We start from the raw sequence: 21,986 nt of genomic DNA, 5'->3' as shown, positions 1-21,986 counted from the left end.
AATTTTAGTTTCCTGTAACAATACTAGGTCGCTAGATAGACTTTTACAATAATCTAAAATTTTTGCTCTTTTTACTGGATGATTTAAACCCCGGACATTCAGGGATAAAACATTCAACCCAGGCATGGTAGGAACGGGACAAAATACCAAATATTGATGTTACTTTTTTTAACATTCTTATATGCTGTTTCAGAAGTTTTGGACTAATGGGTTGAAGAATCTCTGCCTATAAATAGTTTCACACTTGTGCATACCCGGTACAGAATGTTGGATGTTTCTATATTACCCCTGCTGCCGTGCACTTTTGTTAAACCTGGTTTACATAGATGTGAGCTATGCATATGTAATAAGAGAGACCCGCCCGAGCATTGAAAGACTGCTAAGGTCATAATCACCAACTTATACTGTTTGCAACTCTTATTTATTTAATTTATTTGTAAGGTTTTATATTGCTGGCTAGACCCGGAGGTATCAGAGCGCTTTACATGAGTAGGAGCAGTCCTTAAAAAAATATTTCAGAGCAAAAAACAGTCAAGAGCAAGGACATCTATCCTTTAAGTCAAGGGTGGCAGAAATCTGGGTGCTTCACAGGATATAAACATCTAAATAGTAAAATGGAGGTAATGACTCAGAGCCCTAAAAAGAGTATCAACAGGGAAGAACAAATTATTGAGGTGGGGGGCAGGGGTAGGGGGGGCACGAAACAAGGGAGAGTGCCCACAAACAGCTAAATAGCGCGGAAGTTGGAGCAGCTAGGATAGCTGCGAGACCATGGAGAGCTAAGGCCAGGGTACGTAAAAGGGAGAGCGAAAGGTGAGACAGGTGAGCAGAAAGCTAACCAATGCAGGGTAAATGAATAGCCAGGATGGAAGAGCAATTATAGACTCCAATATTTGTTGATAAGGTGATATTTTAGGTCTTTTTTAAAGCTGAAGTAGGCGGGTTGCAGCACATGTCCCTCAGGAGGGCATTTCAGATGTTCGGAGCATTTCCAGAAAAGGAGCAAGATTGGGCGGATTTCTTTTTTAGTAAAGGGGGCTGAGGAGGAGCACAGTGGAGCTTGTTATCGAATAATATTTATAAACTGTTGAGTGTAAATCAAAATGCTATACACTCAACGTTTTCAGATATACTATTCAGGTTTGGAAGCATTACATTTCAAACTAGATCATTCAAGCAGATTCTATTGATTGTATGTCTAATGAGGATTGGCTTTCAGCAGATTTGACTGCTATTTAAATTTTTCCAAAAAGTGCAGGATTTAGTTTTTTGACTGGGATATGTATCCCTGTTTTAGGGATATTCCTGGGGCCTCAACGTTCCTCCTTTATACACCAACAGTTGACTACTTCTGGAGAGGGTGGTGGTGAGGGTGAGGAAGTGGGGAAAATTAACTTTACCTAACTGCAACAAAACAGAGTTGAAGGTTGTTGGAAAAAGAGTGATACTTCACACCACTGATTGGATAATTCTAATGTCCATGACTATTGAGCATCCTCTTGGGTATCAAATGATGATAATGCATTTCTTAACATTTAATTTGTTAATAAGATGAAAAAAATCTGATACAAATAGTGCATCACAGACTATTTTGCTAATTGTGTTTTTGTACGTCAAATGAATGGGAATGTTACACAAATACAGATGTTTATTAAGGAAATGTGAAATGTTATTTGAATGTTACTTTGAGCTTATAGAACTTGCCCATTCAGTGACTTTACACATTCTTAGTGGCAACCTCTTTCCTGTAGCTTCAAAGGTCAAGGCATTGTTAAATTATCAGCCAGAATCCAGCTCTTTCCATAAAGAGATTGAATGGAGGCCCAGTGGTAGTACAGCACCAAATAATCAATTCTTTTCGTGTGTGAAATCAAGATGGGGAAATGCTTGGGATATATTCTTATCCAAATATTTTTTGGAAAACTTCCAAGGAGAATAAGTTCACATCACAATTAGCTCATGCAAAGCAGTCTTCACTGTGTATTGTTGAATACATAATTCAGCTCAATTGAGTAAATCTTTGTTTTTTTTCTTTTAGGGTCCGGCGGGGCAAAGGGGTCCACCCGGGATGCAGGGTCCAAAGGGACGAAGAGTAAGTATGCTTATGATATGAAATAATTTAAGTAAGGAAGTACATTGTCTGAATCTAATTACCTGTGGACCTTTGCAAGCATTTCTAAGTCCTTCAATTTGGATCAGTAATGTATTGATTCCTGATTATTTGACCCTTTACTCAGTAGTTGGGGAAATTATTCTTGTACCTAGTGAAAAAAACAAACTGGGATATTCTCCTACAGATACTTAGGCAGAGGAAGCAAGTAGATTGGAGTTTGCTTCTGTAAGGCATAAAAATAAGTTTTTTGTCAAATATAACTCTTCCATTCAGTCTTTCACAATGAAAAGAATTGGAAAAGCATTTATGGAAGAAAGCCATCAACTGTCCAGCAAGTACTAATGCCTACGATCAAAAGTTCAATCCTATCATAGCATAGTGTTAAGGAATTCAAACTCGTCCACTGTGTTATAGCATATAGACATTCTTAAAACTGGATGTGGGTGGCAAAGGCAACAGCAGCCATACTGACCAGGATCTGGGTGTTGTCAGTAAAAAAAGATACAACCATAGGAGATACATAGGTAAGCAGGATGTATGTTGAAAAAGTGGGCTCAAAAAGGACACTAGAGATACTGCCAGGGCGCGTTAAGAATGGAAGTCTTACTCTCAATACAGCTTCTGCCAAAAGTACAAGAAGGTTCCGGGGCAGGACAGTATCAAATGAGGCAAAGAAGTCGAACTAGGTCAATGCAGAGTAGACAGTGGAAAATGAGTGGATAATACAAAATTTTTTCACAGAAGATGAAGCAAATGACCAGTGATGTGAGTAGGACCCGATGCAAGAACAAATGAGAGTGGAACAAGAAGGGAAAAGATTGGTGCCAGAAATGTACGAGCTGGTAGAGGGTGGAGTGAGCCCTTCTGAAGCAACAGCCACAATCCTTGACAGGGTGATCCATAAAAGTCACTAGATTAATCTGTGCTAAATTCTGTAGTAGCTTGGCACAAAAGCAATCACTCTTAACTTAGAGGCAATGGGTAAAGTATTTCTGCCGCACACATACAATAATAAACAGAAGCACAAATCCCACAACAATTTAGAAACATAGAGTAACTCATTTATTTGAAACCAAAACTAAAAAAATACAGTCCGTAGAATCAGAGATATGCAGTTTTAACGATTTATGGTAAGTATAGCGCTTTAAAACACAAAGCGCCACTCGTGGTTATCTGGTCATGCAATACTAGGTGAAATTCACAAGTTCAGGCCAGCCGCGATGGAGCACAGGCTGGATACAGGGACCAATTTGGTCCTGCTGAAAAAGTTACCTTCCCAAAGTCCGGTGCGAAGATTATGGTTCGCAATGGAGTAGGCCGCGAGGAACAAGTAGAGCATAGCAGATGGTCGTCGCTGTAGCACGAAGAGCAGGCCAGTCCTTGTGGCCAGTTGTTCCTGTAGCACAAAGATTCTTTCATGTGTTATGGATGGTCATCTCTGTAGATTCGCATTGGCACCCACTGAGGGCTGTTGATGCTGTAGCATGAAGTGCAGATCTCGCATTGCTGGTTGCCATGGGTTGTCGATGTAGCATGAAGAGTCAGGTTCACCAGACCTTCGCATTGGTGGTCCACTTGGGTGGCAAGGTGTTGGCACAAGTGGCCCCATACAAGGTCGCAAAGAGCCTACAACTTCAGGATTTCTCCTTCTTGAGTCAGAGGAGTGCACTCTGATGCCATCCCCTGGTCCAGGTCCTGGAGAGGCATCTCTTGGGGATCAGGGAGTCACTCTTCCTGTAGCCCAGAATAGCTGACCATTGGTGTCACTTCAGCTTGGGATGAAGGGTGCAGTCCAGTCTTTATTCTCAGCAAGCAGGGCAGGCCTCAAGCAGCAGTGCGTCTTTCTTCTGTAGTATCCACAGGCCCAGGAGTGTACTGAAGAGAGGGTCTGAGGAACCCTTTTTATATAACTGGTGCCAATTTTGAAGTAGGAGAAGCTTGTGTAGTGTCCTCCTGCAGATCTGCCTGGAATTTCCTGCCTCCCTGCCCTTGCCCTATTATGTATGGGGGCACAAAAGGCAAGTATGAAGCCCTTAGTGTGTGTGCTGGGCCAGTACCTTAGAAGTGCAAATGTGGTAGGTGACAACTTTGCCCCCCTCATTAAGCCAGGGTGTTCGATCCTACCAACACCCAGACACTCTATTGTGATGCCGTCTGGGAGGAATACACAAACTCCAACTGCCAACTACATCTGGTTATGTGACCCAGGAATAGACTGTAGACACCGAATGTTTAGGACAAAAACCTGCCAACCTTCTAAAAGTGACAATTTCAGAATTGTGACTTAAAATCCAACTTTTCCATTAAAGAGGGTGTTTAAATTCAGCCACTAAAAATGACATTCCTATCTTCTTCCACAAAAGTTATCACATATTGAAGGTAATATGGTAATTCAATGTAATCCCTTGAAAGAGGTAGTAGGCCTTGCAGTAGTGCAAATTGAATTTAGGAGTTTTTCATTACCAGGAGATCTAATACTAAAAAGTATATGTGCCATTTTTTAAATGCAATCCATCCTGCCCTACGGACTGTTTAGGGCCTACCCTAGGCATGCCATATGTAGTAAAAGGAAAGGTCCAGGCCTTGCCAAAGGTTTATTTTTCTGGTAGAAAATACAGTTTAAAACACACACACACAGGCTGCAATGGACTTGTTTTAAAAGGTAACTTAAGTGAGTGGCACAATCAGTGCTGTAGGCCCACTAGTAGCATTTCATTTACAGGCCCTGGGTACCTGTAGTACCACTTTACTAGGGACCTAAAAGTAAATCAAATATGGCAATTGGGTGTATGGTAATTTCACTGTGTTTAAAAGAGATGGTCCAGGCACTTTAGTGCTAGTTAACAGTGAAAAAGTGCAAAGAGTCCTAAAAGCCAACAAAAATGGTTTCCTTAAACAGGAGGGTTAAGGCAACACGTTTGAGGATGACCCTGCAGAAAGGGCTAAATCCAACAACAAGTCAATAGTATTTATGAGAGTGTGGCAGAGCCAGGCAGCACTAAAGGTTGAGGGAAGGATGTAATGCAAAAGCTGTCCCTGAAAATAAAATAAATGCAATTTCAACTTCAGAATGGTGAAGTTTTTAGCTGTCAGTGAGGTCAGGTGCAGAAATTCTTTTAGCCAGGTTTCAGTAGTAAAAATAATGTCTAGGGATGGACCAGGTGTTAGGGAAGGTACAACCTAAAGCTAAGAGCAGAGGGAGGGATAAAGTTGTTAAATTGGAATAAAAGGAATTAAAACAGAAACATATTACTTTAATAAAGTAGAAGGGCATACGGCTAGTTGTTGGTTGCGAGAGGATGTCATTGTCCAGGCAGAGTGAGCTGGGCCAAGAGTTTGCAACCTACACTGTGGCAACATACTTAATGGCTTGAAAATGGTAAGCAAAACGTATGGCCATGCTGTATAATATAGATTGAAGGCATTGGACTGGGCCGAGGATGGGGAGGACATTGTTGCTTAGGAAAGCTTCCATCCAAAAATCCTGATAAAAAATGGTGGAAATCATCTGGTGGAAAGAAACCCAACCAACTTCATTTTGGGAAAGCAGTTCCTCTCAGCTCCTGAGAAAAAAATGATACATTAAATTCTTGGTAAGAAATGAATAAGACAAAAAAACAAGCATTGGCAAAGCCAATAGGTCTCTCCAATCTGAAAGCTATAGGCATTGTCAATGTTAATGCTTTTGTGTATGGCGATATAATTAGTGGCAGACCACAAAATAACACAGTCAAGTCACAGAAATATGAGGGGCACACTTTCTTTCTCTTTCACACCAATTCTGGGTAGGAATAAGATCCAGAGTCAATAATGTTCTTACATTGCACTGTATAATGTTTTACGTTTTTTTAGGTTTGACACTGTTGACAGCGTTTATAACATTTTGAACACCCACAAGATAGGGAAGTTTTTTACTGAACTGCTTCTGGTTTTGTTAATAACTATTAGAGAGCTGTTGACAAACATTAGGCTAATAAAGCTATATTTAAGTATGAAATCATTATCCCTGTTAGATTTTGTTGTTTATTCTAGATGGAAATTCTTATTTTCAGTCAAAACTTTAATCTTTAAAGAGGTGCAGTACAGACATGAAGGGCTGATGTAAAAATTCCTCACTTGAAAATGAAATGATGCCATATTGAACTACTGGACATATAGAGAGAAACGGGGTTACGAAATGAATGATGAAGTATTGAGAGGAAAAGAAAACATTAAAAATATAGCAGTAAAACACTCCAAGTAGAAACATTTAAAAACGACATCAACTTGGACCTGGAAGCTGCTCTCCGGTGCCGTCCTTTTGGGAACACCAGACTTCTGCTGTGTGGCCAGTTACTGGCCTCAGAATACCAGTTCATAAACAGCGATAGAAGTGCATAAAAAAGTTTGGGAACTGTGATGCAGCATTCAATGGGGTTGGGGTCAGTGAGTTTGTGGGGAGGGTCAAAGAAAATATTCTGTGCTTTCTTGGTGTTTCACCATGAGGTGGCTACATATAAAATAATGCGCTGCTTAAATGAAAAATACATTTTAAAAAATTGTTTCTTTGGGAAATGCATTATAGTACATTATAAAACCTCAATTAGTTAATACCCCTTAGAAGTCTTTGTGTAACCAGAGAACCACATAATTAAATCTTAGTTGGTGAAATGGAGAATAGTGACTTGTGTATTTTTAGTGCTACGAGGTCATAGCCTGTAAGAGACAGCACTGTGAACATGTAGCACATTATTTTAAACTTGCATTACTCAGAGCCTAGGATAGACTGCTACAAAATGCACATAAAGATTTAAGGTAAAATGCTGCTTCCAAAATATAGATTTCAGTAATACACAAACTGTACAGGATTCAATATTTTACATAACTGTCCCTTCAGCGCCTCAGGGGCAGTAAGCACTATATATTTACAGTTAGTAAAAGCACGCATTTCACAGCTTATTAGTTAACTCTTTGCACTACCATTCAAAAAGAATAAATCTTTGTCAACACAAAGCTTCAAGTGATTTGATCAATTAAGGCAAGTACCAGCTCCCAAGCATCCCTTAGCTTTGCAGATTACCTTTTACATTTGCAGATTAACTCTTTGCACACATTTTCAATTCTTTCAGGCAAGCAGGCAGCCTGGAAGGAAGGGTTATTTAGCTGACTGCCCGGTTTTTGTTTCACAGCACAAGAGACTCCCTGAATTACACTTTAGCTGAAGCATTGAAACAATCAAAGTTAACTGCCCCAGGACAATTGTCTTTTTATAAAAAGAAGAGATACCATTTTCCATAAATGAAAATAGTGCCAATGAATAAATATTTATTAAGTAGCATTGCCTCGCAATTTTCACAGATTGTTTGACAAAGAAGGCAGCGGTTAGCTTGTTTCTCATTCTGGGTCATAAATCATTACAGCATTATATATTCATTCTAGGGCAACCAGGCTGCCTCTCCCTGATCCACCAGGAGAGATAGCATATCAGCAACATCTCATCAACTCAGATGCCCTCAGCTCTGCTTTGCGCATCCTGTTGCAAATAAAAAATAAGCACTGCATGCTGTACAAAGAACCATGTGCATGGAAGCATATGCAAAGAAACATTTATGCGTGAGAGAGACAGGGAAGCTGCCTGGAGAGAACAACAACAGGAGGTGGGTGGGGGATGGAGGAGAGGTAAACAGAAAAGTAATAGTAGAAGGGATTAAACAATGACAGGAAGCATCATGTCACTTAGTTGGAGAGGGAGAAAAGGTGCTGTTTGCTATGAGGACAGAGAGCCTTGGTGAACCAAGCGGCTTATTTGTATGCAAGTCGACTTCTCTCTGAGCCCTGCTAGGTTTGTGCATTTGAAAGCAAAAGAAAAACAACAAACCCACTCACTTAATATTCAATTGAATCGATGGAACAGTATCACATGCATATCTGAGCTGAGGGTGAACTGTTTATGCGAGAAACACTGCGGGATTAGCCCACCTCGCCAAGTCCCCAATCTGGGTAATGGTACTCACCATGTACCTCTGTACAAATAAATGCAAGCAACACTTGCAGCACTGAGGTCAGGTGCAGTTAAAATAATGATACCGATGCCTCAAATCAAAAGAAAATAAAGTTGGTGATCCGCTATTGAAAAATAATCAAGTTTGCTTTTTAAGTTAGCAATTCTGAACCTATGCTCTCTATTGTGCCGAAACTGAAATCGCACAGAAGTATGTAACCCAGGAAAAAAGCACTACACAAAAACATTGACGAGTTTAGATGAGAAGGGAGGTGGGAGGAGAATTTTGTGCTGCTTGAAGTAAATTAAGCAGCCATGTACCACAAGCGCCGGTGACACTAATATTTAAGCAATCACTTTGAAGTCAGAGAAGGAAAATCACTCTCAGAGCACAGTGTCTGACATTTGATCTCGGTCTTTACAATGCAATACAAATGTGACGAGATAAGAACCAGATTTACATGCCTGTTTAATGGAGTTCGGAGGCAGTGAAAACACGACTGGTCATCATGTGAAGTGCTCTTCAACAAAGAAAAAAAGAGTTCTGAAAACATTTCCTAAAATAAGAGCAGGGGAAGGATAGGAGTAATTGGTCCCTGCTCTCTGAAAGGGCTAAACATAGGAAGAGGCACGATTCAGGAATGACATGAACAAATGGGGAGAACGAATAGGAGACCGATGATGGAGTCAGTAAATGAAAAGCCTATGGGTGGGCTGAAGCCCATGAAGTGTATACAACATGTCTCTTCGAGACAGCCCATGCACTGTCTAGAGCTGAGAAGTAAAACATTTTAGGCAGTTGAACGTGAGGCTGACTGAATGACCACATTTGCTGAAGGGCATCAGCCAGTGCCATTGTGAGACAGCAGAATCCCTTTTCATCAGCAGCATACAGTGCATTTCTGGTGAAAGGCAAGTGAACACATCATTATTGTAGAAATCCACAGTGCAGTGAGTGGACACACAGGGTTAGACGTACTTGATGGATGTGCTCCCTCTACACAGTGATGGCATAGGACTGTAGTCAGGGGGTGGGCAACAGTCATTTTATTTCTTTGTCCTGGTCCGCTATGCCAGGCTTGGGGGAACAAGGTAAAAAATTAAACAATGACCTTGAGGAACAGGCAGAAAACTCTATACGCATCAGGGCCACTTTTATTTGTTTCTAAGAAACAAACTCCTGTTTTTTAGTTTGTTTTGAAAAACAAAAAGTTTGTCTCTTGTGCAAAAATAATATGGCTTTAGAGATCCCCATCAGCTCAGCCAGGCGGAAATCTCTAAATATTGTAGGCAGTCCTCTGCCAGGGGAAAGGAAGCCAGAGCCAGCTCTTACCTGGTGGGCTTGTGTTAGAAATGGGATTCCTGGTTTACTGAGGTATGAACCCAGGTCAGACAGGAACCATCACTTTATTCAGGGTAAGGTAGATACACACTAAAAGATAACCTGTGCTCACCCTCTAGTAGCTTGGCACAGTGCAATCAGACTTTTCTAAAGAGGCAATGTGTAAAGTATTTGTGCAACACACTCACACAGAAACACAATAAATACACCACAAAATGACTCCACACAAGTTTAGAAAAATAGATTATTATATTCTCAACAAAACAAGACCCTAACACCAAAAATCAAATATATGCGAGTTGAGATATTTAATTTTAAAGGAATAAATGTAGTAAAGCACTTAGAAGCAAGTAGCACTAAACAGGTTACTTTTGGTCACGCTAGACCAGGGCAAAGTCAAAGTTCGGGCCGACCGCGAAGGAGTGCCGGCTGACTACAGGACCCATGCAGGCCCCGGTAAACAAACTACCGTTCCTGGTCACAGACATTAAGATGCGTCGATCTTCAGCCACACAGTTGAGGGGATGCATTAATCTCACCAAGCTGCAGAAACGGCGATGCACTGTCCAATGTGTTGATATCTGGAGGCAAAGTACTGGTTTCAATGCAATGACACGATTTTACTCACACATGGGTGGATGCGCCGGTTCTGTTACAGGCAGGAGATGCGTTAAAATTCATGCTGCATGTATCTGGGCCACTTCCAGTAAGCTAGGCACAGTACCAGGGTTCAGCCTTTTATATGCCTGAGTCTCAAGCAACAGGAGGCAAGCTAACAACACTTTGGAGATCACTTGGAGTGAAGACAGAGTCCAGCTTTCCTTCAGCAGATTCAGAGAGTAGCAGGCAGCAGGGTAACAAACAGAAAATCAGGCCTTCCAAATCAGCAGTCCAGTTGAGTCCTTTAAGCAGCATAGCATTCCTTCTGGCAGAGCTTAGTAACAAGTCCAGTAGTGTCTGATTTGATGGGGTCAGACACCCAGAACTTAAACCCAAAAATGCCTTTGATGTGGTGGTGATTTCAAAGCAGCTCTCTGAAGTGCACGAGTATCCCTTTCAACCCAGTCCTGTCTTCCAGACTATCTTTAGGGGGTAATCAGTTCTGTGTTGGGCACAGGGCACTGCCTATACAAGTGAAGTGTTAGCCCCTCTCTTCCATCCTGCCCAGGCAGTGCCATCAGAATGTAGATGTACACTTAGACAAACCTATTCTTCCTGTGTTGCGGCTGTCTAGAGGGAATGCACACAGTGTAGCTGTCACTCATGTATTGGAGACAGACTGCAAAGCACACAGAGTTAAGAGCACAGAGAACTTTTCTCTTTCTAAAAGTGGTATTTCTACTATAGTAACACTAAATCCATCTTTACCAGTAAGGAGGATTTGTCATTACCATTCCAAACATATGAAACATAAAAAAGCTACTCTTCTCTGATCAGGAATTACAGCTTAAAAGTGAATTAAGGAATTCCCACTGCTAACCTATGAGAGGAGTAGGCTTTACAGTAGTGAAAAACGGAATAGGTTGTTTCTCATTTCCAGGACATGCAAAACATCCCAGTACATATTCTACCTTTCATTTACACAACACCCTGCCCTTAGGGTTACCTTAGGGATGATGTATGTGTAAATAAAGGGAGGGTTTCAAGCTTGGCAAATAGTTTGTAAATGCCAGGTCGAAGTGGCGAAAGCTGCACACACAGGCCTTGCAGTGGCAGGCCTGAGACAGGTTTCAAAGGCTACTTCTGTGGGTGGCACCATCAGTATTGCAGGCCTACTAGTAGCATTTAATTTGCAGGACCTGGGTATATGGGATACCATTTTACAACAGACTTACAAGTAAACAAAATATGCCAAACAAGTGTAAACTAATTATACCATGTTTAGTGGTGAGAGCACATGCATATTAGCAGTGGTCAGCAATGGTAAAGTGTCCAGTGTCCTAAAGCCAATGAAAAGATTCAGCAAAACGTGGAGGCAAAAAGAAGAAAGGTTTGGGGAAAACCACCCTAAGGCTGACAGGTCTAACAGCTCGCTATTAAGGTAGTCAATACTAGGCCTATGGTTTTAGGCATCACCTGCAAGCTAAAATTATGTTTTCCACCAATCAAAATAGGTAAGAGAGAGTCAAAGTTTTTGATTACATTGAGACTAAATCTACGAATATCCTACAATGGCAAACAAAAACAATGGTGTATCTCTTCCAGGAGAAGTCTGCAATTGACCTTTAGCAGTTTTATTCTAAATGTGGTGTCCAGCTGATTTGTCCTATCACAGGGCTGTTTCTTCTGTTACACACAGAGCTGATGTGTGGGGGATATGCTGCATCTAATTTAATTCATTTAAAAGTGAGTAATTTGCTTTAATACTTGCTCAGTTTGGGGCTTGTGACCCCCACTAGACTGTGTTTGGCAATGCTCCAGGGATGTTGATCATTTCAGAATCCATACCAAAACTTTTTTTAGCAATTGTGAAATAGTACTTCAGGGAGTGGAAACTGCCAACAATCATGAAGTCCGCCTCTATATAAGCTCAAAATTGGGGACATCGTTTGCATATAAACTCTATGAGTAATGTGAATTATCCACTATATAGGCAGTGGAGATGTAAATGGTTCAAACTGCTATTTTTTTTAAACTACCATGTTACTGGTAATTTGACTTTAACAGTTGCTCACAGTCAACACTTGTGTATGAATAGTTTGCAGTAGCACAGTTAACTTTGATACCTTGAAAGAAGGGGAGATGGCGTACATGTGGTCAGTGGCGGCTGGTAAGGAACGGGGGTAACGAGGCACTTCCGCTGTCTTTCCTCGTCGTCTCTCCCCTTCTCTCCCTGACTCTGTGTATTTTGTAAACACTGAAATTAATAAAGTAAACCAAATTTATATATCATAAAATATCATTGTTTAGCATCATCACCCTCTTGACCATTCATCTGAAGTGGGCTCATTGAATGGAAATGTGTGCCTCCCAACCACATTACTTTTCCTCAAGTAGTGAATGGGAGCCAAGATCCCACTACACTCCTACTTTCAGGGCAGTATGCTCATTCAAACCAAATGCACAGTCTATCCAATATGAGTATCATAGATTTAGATCAATTAGGAAATGCTATATCATAATTGGTTGCCCCCTGATAATCACCATTCATTAGTAAAAATAAGATATGTTAGTTAGAACCCTCTTTTTGTGTTAAATCTAGTGCGGCCTTTAGTTTATGGATACTTCCTATACTTTATATGTTATTTTAAAAATTACTGCTATGATTAAATCTTTTAAACACAAGTCACATTTAAGACACCCATGCATTCGGGATGTTTAGTTGTGCTGTAATTGTATGCTGGTATATGACATATATTCAATAGATGTGAGTAGTGTTTCCAGTGATTCTTCTTAAACCGCTTTTAACACCTTCAATGCTACAGCAATTCTCCCTGGATGCTGAACCCCCTTGAATCCCCTCGTTCATGACGAGCTCAGCTCGTCATAAGCACATGAGCACTGTGCTGCATGATGAGCTGAGCTCGCCATGAGCATGGAAGGGGTTAAAGTGATATGTGTAATTGATACCCAGCACCATAAGTGTGAACGATGTGGGTACATGTGGTGATGTTATAGTTTTTGTGGTCGCATTCTGAAGATTTCGTCTTATGAGCAATAATTAAAGATATCATACGTTTCAATCCAAGATTTTTCAAAACATTTGAGAATACTGAGATGTTAGAGTTTTCCAAGCTCTTTGTTCTTCTTCTGAATCTTTGACTGCCCACGCAAGATAGGGGGTTTCAATTATAAAGTTATTTTGTTCTTTGAGGGTTATTTACTAGACATATTTTTTATATTACCCCGTGTTATGGAGTTCAACCACACATTTTGACATGGAACTTAGTTTTTAAAGTGGGTCTTAGAAAGGTTTATTATAATGGACAGGGTTATACTGGAGAAGGTGTACTGTGTTAGTCTAAGTAAAACCTCAAGGGTATAATTCCTTGATCTGATTAGAGTTATTAGAGTTGTTTCAGGTATTTGACGTGACACCCTTATTTTGAATGGGGCATATAGCTGGTCTATTGTCTCTGTAAAACTGCAAAGGGTCCACTTCCTTTTGTTTGACTATGTAGGCTACTAGCTGTCTAAGATTTCTATGGATCTCGTGTCTTAGTCAATTAAATTGATGGCAACAATACTCTACTTCTATGGTTCATTCCTAACTAAACATTGTGTGAATAAGTCCCTTCTTGTAATGTGAATGCATTTACCAGTTATTTCTGAATTGACTTGAGTGTTTGACAAATAGCACATTTAGGATATCAGTGCATGAGGTTTCTTTTGTCTGGCAACACACATTGTAGTTTGTTTCCCTGTGTGGGATAATACTGGTAGGATTACTGTTTTGTCATCAGAATGTGAAATGCTTTCTATATATAGTGCTACCCCTCGCATTTTTCCTCTTTTCCCAAATGGAGGATTCCTAAGCTGTCAGCTCGATGGAACGTGTTTAATGAATTAAAGTGCCAGAAGCAATGCAATGCTTTTTGTACCTGAGCCAGCGTCCCCATGTCATAGGCTCTTCCACGTCTCTCTGACATCTGTGTTGTGTTTTGTTAAGTCCTCCAAACCCACATCTGAATGTGAAGCATAATTCAGACGTTGGGAATCGGTACGATGAAGTTCTCATGAGAACCAGGTTTTCAATCAATGACATTTTCTTCTGTTTTTTTTCCTTAATAAGAAATGTTATCTTTTTATTTTGAAAAAGAAGTGATTTGTGTTGTATGGATTGCATCAGTAACTATATTGGACCGTCCACGTAAGAATTTGAAGTGCAAAAGGTGAACAATCAACAAAATGCATATATACGGCACTGGTTTAAATTTAGTCTGTCCTTAGAATGTGAAGAGTTTGTTCAATTTTCAAACACACATCTCCAAAACGACGTGTACTATCTTATAAGTCTGTGATTACGTATGCCTTTGTGGCTGTGGTGTGCAAACTAAATACGAATGTGTTGTGCAATGGCCATGACTGAATTTTCAATCTTAAAGATTTGTTTAGCATTTTACCTTCATTCACACTAATTTTAATAATTAAACATACATAATTTCACTTGGCAAGGTTAGCATTATTTTGGTGTCAGTAATTCTATTATCCAGTCTAGTATTCTAAAGTACACTGTAAAAGTTATATGAGTAATTGAATTCTTAAGGTTGGATCAGTTGTATTTTATAAATACAGGCAATTAAATATTCTCATTGAGTCGAATACCCTGTGATTTCTGAATTTGACACAATACGTTATTGACTTTGCCTATATTGTCTAACTCTAATGTTTTTTCTTAGTTGATGTTTTAAGAACACTTACATAGGACTCTGTCTAAAATGTATAGGAACTGTCACAGAAATCCTTTGTTCCAAAGGATTAGAATGCTGTGCTTTTACATTACTGTAATGTTCTATGTATAGTTAATTATCAACAAGAAGGATTTACCCTCATGCTCGTATGCCAAGTTAGTAAGCTCATTGTAATTCCCACGAGCACCATCTTTGTAGTACTGCTCTTACGTTCAATATTGACCAGATTTATTAAAAGAAAAGCTTGCCAGTGTAGTCGTCTCATATCTGGGATATGCACTTAATAGTAAAGTATCTTTTAGGGTAGGATTTTTCATGGCTGCTGTTTGTCCTACAATTGAGGCTCTGTAAATCTGCAATATCAAACCTGTTTCTTCATCGTTGTCCCTTGAATCTATTGAGTGCTCTATAAGGATCAGCATACAGCGCTATTACATTTCTGTTATTTTTTCTTTATATTTAATTTGTTTTGTATATCATTAGCAATATTAAGACTAACCCACTGTGCCAGGCTTTTGGTAGTTCCTTTGCCCATAATTAATGCAGCTTCTATTAAATACCCAAATTTGACCTGCCACAATAAAATAGACCCTACCGGCATTGTCTAATGTTTCACCTGTGGATCATGTTCCTGAACGCTAAATGCCAGAGAGGGACCTTCTACCGTTTTGCATCCAGTACTAAGAGCATTTTGTGCATCTAACTTCCTCTCTTTGCTTTCTCCCATTTATGCACTAGATCTGAATAGTATCAAAGCACTTAGAGTATAAAATCTGTCTCACCCTTTGGCTCTCCACTATATTACAATTTTTTACTCCTTTGCAGTTAAAGTTGGGGCTAACAACAACATTTCAAAAAAATAGCTGCAGTCCTATGGAATAATAACTTGTTTTTATACTAACTTGTTTAATATAATGCTTCCTAATAGACTTCTGCCATTACTAATTGCTATAAATAACAGACTATTATCCAATGTATGGTACTCGATTTACCGACCTTTAGGAAGATGGAAGGTCCCTTTCCAGTATTCAGACTTATGACTTGCTGGTCATTACTTTCAAACGTCCAACTCTAACTTGTTTCTCTGGCTCAGTGTCTTCTCTGCAGCTAAACATTGCATCTGGTACATGGTCTCATTTACAATCAACACCTTTATATATTATGCACCGCCATAAATGGCTTGTGGAAATCTGTGGGCCATACTTACCAACTTAGTACCAGAAACTTTAGTTCTCAACTTTAACATAACTGGAAATCAAGGAGGTGATATTGCTGTGAATATGAAAACCACTTTGAAAGCTACCAAAATGGATTCTAGTTTGCAGGGCTCCTGGAAATCTCTTATTTTCCTTCATGTCGTTGGAATCTGTTGTTGGTCTATGATCCCTGATAAGCCACTTCTTCTGCAGCAGATATAATTAGTGACCATCTATTGCGGACTGAACTGAATGTCACATAGTCGCTTTTAACAAGAGTGTTCAATATTCATTTCCACAAACTACCTTGCCTGCACATATGCTTTCAACGTTTAAGTTTATCACATGCAACATTTATCCTGTGCACCATAAAAGCCATGCACTGGACGTGATATCCTCAATCACTTTGCTTTGCTCCACTGTATCCACCCCAAGACCTTTTTCATGGATAACTGGTGTCTGTAATTTATGATCATTTTGGCATTCCTTTTAACTGACTGACTGATGGTATTTATGGAGCGCACTTATGCCGAGGCGTCTTAGCGCTGGGTAGAGTGATCCGGGAGTCGCCGTTTAATTAGAATTGCATGAAGAGCCAGATTGTTATGCCCTTCCTAAAAAGGGTGCGCAAGGGCTGAAGTTGCTGTGAGACGGGGAGGGAGTTCCATAATTTGGCCACTAAAAATGAAAAGCGCTTTCCTCCCCATCTCACCCTTTTCATCCTAGGAAGAAGAACCAGCCCAGGGTCCATAGTTCTTAAGCAGCGCAATAGGATGTACCGGGGGAATAGGGCTTGTATGTCCACCGCCCCAACTACGTAGAGGGCTTTATGCACTAGGAAGAGACCTTTGAACTCCACCCGACGTCTCACCGGAAGCCAGTGGAGTTGTTTTATGCTGGCCGAGGTGGATTGGTGCTTGCGTAGACCATACAAGACTCACCCTGCTGCATTTTGTGACTGAAGCTTATTGAGCTGTTTAACTCCAGTGTCTAAATAAAGGGCTTTACAATAGTCTATCCTTGATAGAATTAAGGCTCCAACCACCGTTTTCCTCAAGGAGAACAGGATAACGGGGAGAATCTTACATAAGACCCTTAATGTGAAAAAACAAGCTGAGGCCACTTGGTTTATTTGGCGGGCACATTTAAGATCTTTGTGGATGAGAAAACCGAGATTCCTAGCCTTAGACACTGGCATCGGGCACGTTCTGGCTTCAGTGGGCCATCAAAGTTGGCTCCAAATTGAGGATTTCTGGCCGAATTCCAAGATCTCGTTTTTTTCAGTATTAAGTTTCAAACAACTTGCGTTCATCCATGACATCAGCGAGGAAAGACAGTTGCAAAACCGCTCAGCTGACATGTTGCCATTTTGGGTGACAGACACCACTAGCTGTGTTTCATCAGCATAAGACACAAGCGCTAAACCATGACTTTTGATTAGTCTAGCCAGCGGGCCCCATAAATGTTGAACAGGGTAGGGGACAAGGTCGAGCCCTGAGGGACTCCACCCGGGAGAGTAACCCCTTCCAACCTCAAACCCTCCCAGTATATTATTTGGTCCCTGGAGGAAAGAAAAGATGTTAAAAGGACCAAGGCCTTACCACTGACTCCAACGGACAGCAGCCTGTTTATTAACACTGCGTGATTTACAGTATTAAAAGCTGCCGTGAGGTCTAACAGTATCAAGGCCCCCTACCGCCCTCGTCCATTACCCTACGAATCTCCTCTATAGCCATGATCAGAGCTGATTCCGTAGAATGCCGAGCTCTAAAACCATGCTGGGTGGAGTCAAGAATGTTATAAGCCTCAAGGTAAGCCGTCAGCTCCAGGTTTTTAGCTTTCTCCAAGATTTTAGAGGGTAGAGGTAGACAGGAGATCGGGCAGTCGTTTTCAGCCTCCAAGGGCTACAGCGACTTTTTTTTTAGAATAGGTCTGATACAGGCCATTTTCCAACCCAAAGGGAAGGTCCCCGATCTTATAACTAGATTTAATGGAGGAGTCAATGATGTACAAAACTCATCCAATGTTCGATGTAAGATATATGGGGGACAGGGGTCAAGTAGGGACCCATACTTGGTTAGTGAGAGTATGTCTACCACTTGCTCTTCTCTAAGGGCGGAGAATTGATTTAGACTACACTGGAGAGAAAGTTCTTCTTGTGCCTCTAGATGGTTCGGTCTGTTAACTTCCGATGAATTCAGAAGTTCCTCATAAACCATCTGGACCGTGTTCTGAAAGAAAACCGCAAGTTTATCCACAAAAGCTTGATCTGGGGAAAGATAGTATCTCGCGGGCTGCGCAACAGGGCTGTTACTGTTTTGAACAGTTCCTTTGGGGAATTTGTGGATTCCTGGATTTTGGAAGTAAAATAGGCTGTCTTAGCCAATACAATTGCTCCCTTGTATTCTTTTAGTGCGGAGCAGTATTCAATCTTATGTATCAAACTATACGTGGATCTCCAAATGTGTTACTTAAGTCTGCATTTGATTTTAATTATTTTAAGCTCCCCAGAGTACCAAGGAGATGCTACAAGTCTTCTCCTAGCCTTCTTGGTCACTTCTGGTGCCAGCAGACTTACTACTTGAATAATCCTGTTATTGAAGTCAGTTGCTGCCTCATTGGGATCTGCGCTACAGGTAGGCTTCTCCTTCAAGGCCGTGGCCAGTTCTTGTTGAGATATTTTCTTATAAGGACATAATTTGACCTGAGGGGGTCTATTCCTACGACACAAATTTGTGTTAGAGATATTAATAGTAAAATAGACAGCATAATGATCTCACCAGAGTAAGGGAAGTGAGCTGTTCACTTCAATGTGGGCATTATTTGTAAAGTTGCCGTCTAAAGTATGACCTGCCTGATGTGTAGGCTCCCGTACAATCTGAGTCAGCCCAAAGCTGGCTAGATTGTCAGACAGGCTTGAAGTGTCTGAATTATTTGCTGCCTCTAAATGAAAATTAAAATCCCCTAGCACCGTAAAAGACTCCGTATTAAAACAAGATTCCATACGAGTTTGGAGAGATGTGATAAAGGATGAACTTGGCCCAGGTGGTCTGTACATCAGAATCCCCTAGAAAAATGTGATATTGTTAAGTTTTATACTCAAAAACATAGCCACAGCGTCCAATAGGGGCTCTGGTGCCATTCTCACCTCAAAACACGACCGATAAATTAAGGAGACCTCACCCCCCCTAGTCCCAGTCCTGTTCGTATTAACAATAAAGTAGTCTGCTGGAACTACATAATTCCAGTCAGGATTACTTGTGTCATTGGCCCATGTTTCTGTTAGAAGAATCAGGTCTGGTTTTTCAAATTGCATAAGGCACTCTAAATCCTTTTTGTGTTTAATCAATGACCTAACATTGACCAGAACACACCTGATGAGTTTAGAATTATTCTCGGTTATGTTTTCTGGTTGAACATTAGGTAGTGGAGCCAACCCGTCCTGCAAAGCATTATACTGCTGTGTGTTATTGGACTGTCTTTCTTCCCTAGTCCTGCTCATGTCGGATATACCTAGGTTTAAATAATTCTTGTGTCAACCAGAGAAACCTCCTGTAATAATTGCTGATGATAGAAAAATGTCACTCACAAAGATATGGCCCCTTCAGTATAGTTAAGCATTTTTTTTCATCTCCTACTACAAGTAGAAACATCAGTCACTGCTGAACAAACATCCCGGCAGTCTAAAATCAGCACTTAATTACTTACACCCTCTTAATTTAGATTACTTTCAGGCGAAATTGGCACTAACCCATTCATTCCTTCACTGTACCATCATGAATGTATTGTTTCGCAGGGCTAAATTCTTTCACCAATATTTTAATCTACATTTCTTCTCTGGCACATCTTATACTGTCCTTAAGATACCCCTACAGATGTGCACAGACTAGATTTTGTTTGTATTAGAAGACTGTAAAGATCTTCACTCTACTGTGTCAAATATCTATTACTGCTTGACAGGAGTTAACTCACTTTATTGCAAATCAAAATATGGTGAAAAAAACAGGCGTTGCTTCGCTTGAAAAAAACAGTAGCAGTGCTTGGTTTGGACCACTTACTGCAGTAGGATGTGTGAAAAACATTGAAGAATAAATGGATTTCACATTAAATATGATTGCTATGAATTTTCTCACTAACTAAGTTTTGCTTCTTCCATTTGCACATAATAGGTAGAATAATACATTCATTTGTTTTCCCCACAGTCATAATTATGAACACTTTTTATATCAACCGAAGTGGAGTGTGTTGGTGCAGTTTACGTAAACATTCCCATACTTCAACATAGATGCCAACTAATACACAAAGTGTCTGTTAGGTTTGCGCTGGCCCTATTCGGACACAACATTACCACAGCATGACACTGGCTCCTGATCCATATCAAATATGATTCAAATTATTGTGCCTTCTCCACAGATCTCTGTACACCAGAAAATCAAACCCTTTCGCTTGGTATTTAAATTACATGTACCCACCTCCCCCTACTCAGACGCTTTAACATCACATCAACCAATTTTAATCAAGATTTCCAAACATAAACAAGCTAATCTGGGTGCCAGAGCCTCTTCTGTTGCCATGCCCACTCTCTGAACCTCCGTTGCCATGCCCACTCTATGAACCACCATTGCCATACCCACTCTCTGAACCACCATTGCCATGCCTACTCTCTGAAACGCAGAAAGCCTGCACTCATGAAAAAAGTGAATACAAAATACAAGGGGGGTCATAGTCATTTGTAGGTTCTTTATGCAAGCACACTATGACGAGATTTTATCCTCCATTCAGGGGTTGGTTAGTCAGAGTGGTTGAAGCTTTCAGAACATGACAAGCTGGATGCCCCAAAACAGGCCTAATCAAATATTAGGCCCACATCATTTACTTTTTTTGTTTTGGCTGAAGCTGTCCCCGGTTGGTGGGCCATGTGAAAGAGACTCCCTCAGACTCAGCATCACATAGTACTTGTTCATCTGTTGAAGCAGTTCATGTTAGCTTGTACCTGTCAGATCCTACAGCAGTGATCTCTCACATGGGATTTTGTCAAATATGATGGCTTCTGAAACCTTGTTGCCTATCTCGGTGGAGCCTCACTATCATATCGTTTGACTTAATTTGCTCGCAAACAGGCATTTCCTAATGCTAAAGCAGGAGAGTAGAGTAGGGCACTGGATCATCAGAGTTTCTACTGAAGGTCCCTTTTTTAACACAAAAAATCATCAGTCAGTTCATCAAGGAATGTCCAAGGAAGTTGGAATGTCCAAGGAAGTTGGAATGTCTGCTGGCTGCATTCATGGTTCTTCACGTAATGAACTGTCAGATTTCTTTTTCTTTGGAGATTTTCCCTTCGGAGTTATTGTCACCTGGATTCTCCACACACATATCATGTTCTGCTTTAAGAGGCACTTACACAAGACAACCACCTCAATACACGCCAGGAAATCACCAACTCTAGGTTCAGGATCATGATTTCCCAATTATCATCCTGTTACCACATAACAAAGAAATAAACAGAAGTTATTTTGTGTAAATTCCAGTTAGCATCACCCCCTTTCTGTTTCTGAAACAGCACTGAAATGAGAGAGCTCTCTACTATATTCATTTAGAAGTTCTGCAATAGGTGAGCTGCATCTGTTGTACACTCTTCACTTCCTCTCTGCTTGAAGGCCTTGGGCATTACCAGGTGCCAGGCATTGTTAGCTGTTGGCTCCAGAGGTTAGACTTGATCCTCGCTCCAGGATTGCTGCATAAATAGCTGCAATGTAAACGAGAGCTGGCCAGAATTAAAACCCATTTTCTCATGGAAATTCTTTTAATCTTATTAATGGTATTTTGGCAAGTTCTTCTTATCAATAGGAATTATGCATAACAAGAATATTCAAAATGGCGCTCACTGAGAGAACTCAGCAAATGAGCTCTAGCTTCTGAATGATTTAGCATTACACCAACTTGTTTACCCAATCAGACACTTCAAAGTCATTACCAGTCTCTGGGTGGAGAGCAAATTGAACAA

The 21,986-nt window shown here is 40.5% G+C and overlaps 1 protein-coding gene across 1 annotated transcript in view; it reads left to right on the top strand.

The window, feature by feature from the left end:
• Positions 1-21,986, top strand: part of COL24A1 (collagen type XXIV alpha 1 chain) — an 897,023-nt gene that overhangs the window by 618,119 nt on the left and 256,918 nt on the right. The window contains exon 28 of the mRNA XM_086954096.1: positions 2,039-2,092. Within this exon, the coding sequence (XP_086810222.1) occupies positions 2,039-2,092 (54 nt within the window). The remainder of the gene's footprint in view (positions 1-2,038; positions 2,093-21,986) is intronic.

This window comes from Lissotriton vulgaris, chromosome 1_1 (assembly GCF_964263255.1).
Source record: "Lissotriton vulgaris chromosome 1_1, aLisVul1.2, whole genome shotgun sequence".
Taxonomy (NCBI): Eukaryota; Metazoa; Chordata; class Amphibia; order Caudata; family Salamandridae; genus Lissotriton; species Lissotriton vulgaris.
This window is presented reverse-complemented; position numbering and strand designations above follow the sequence as displayed.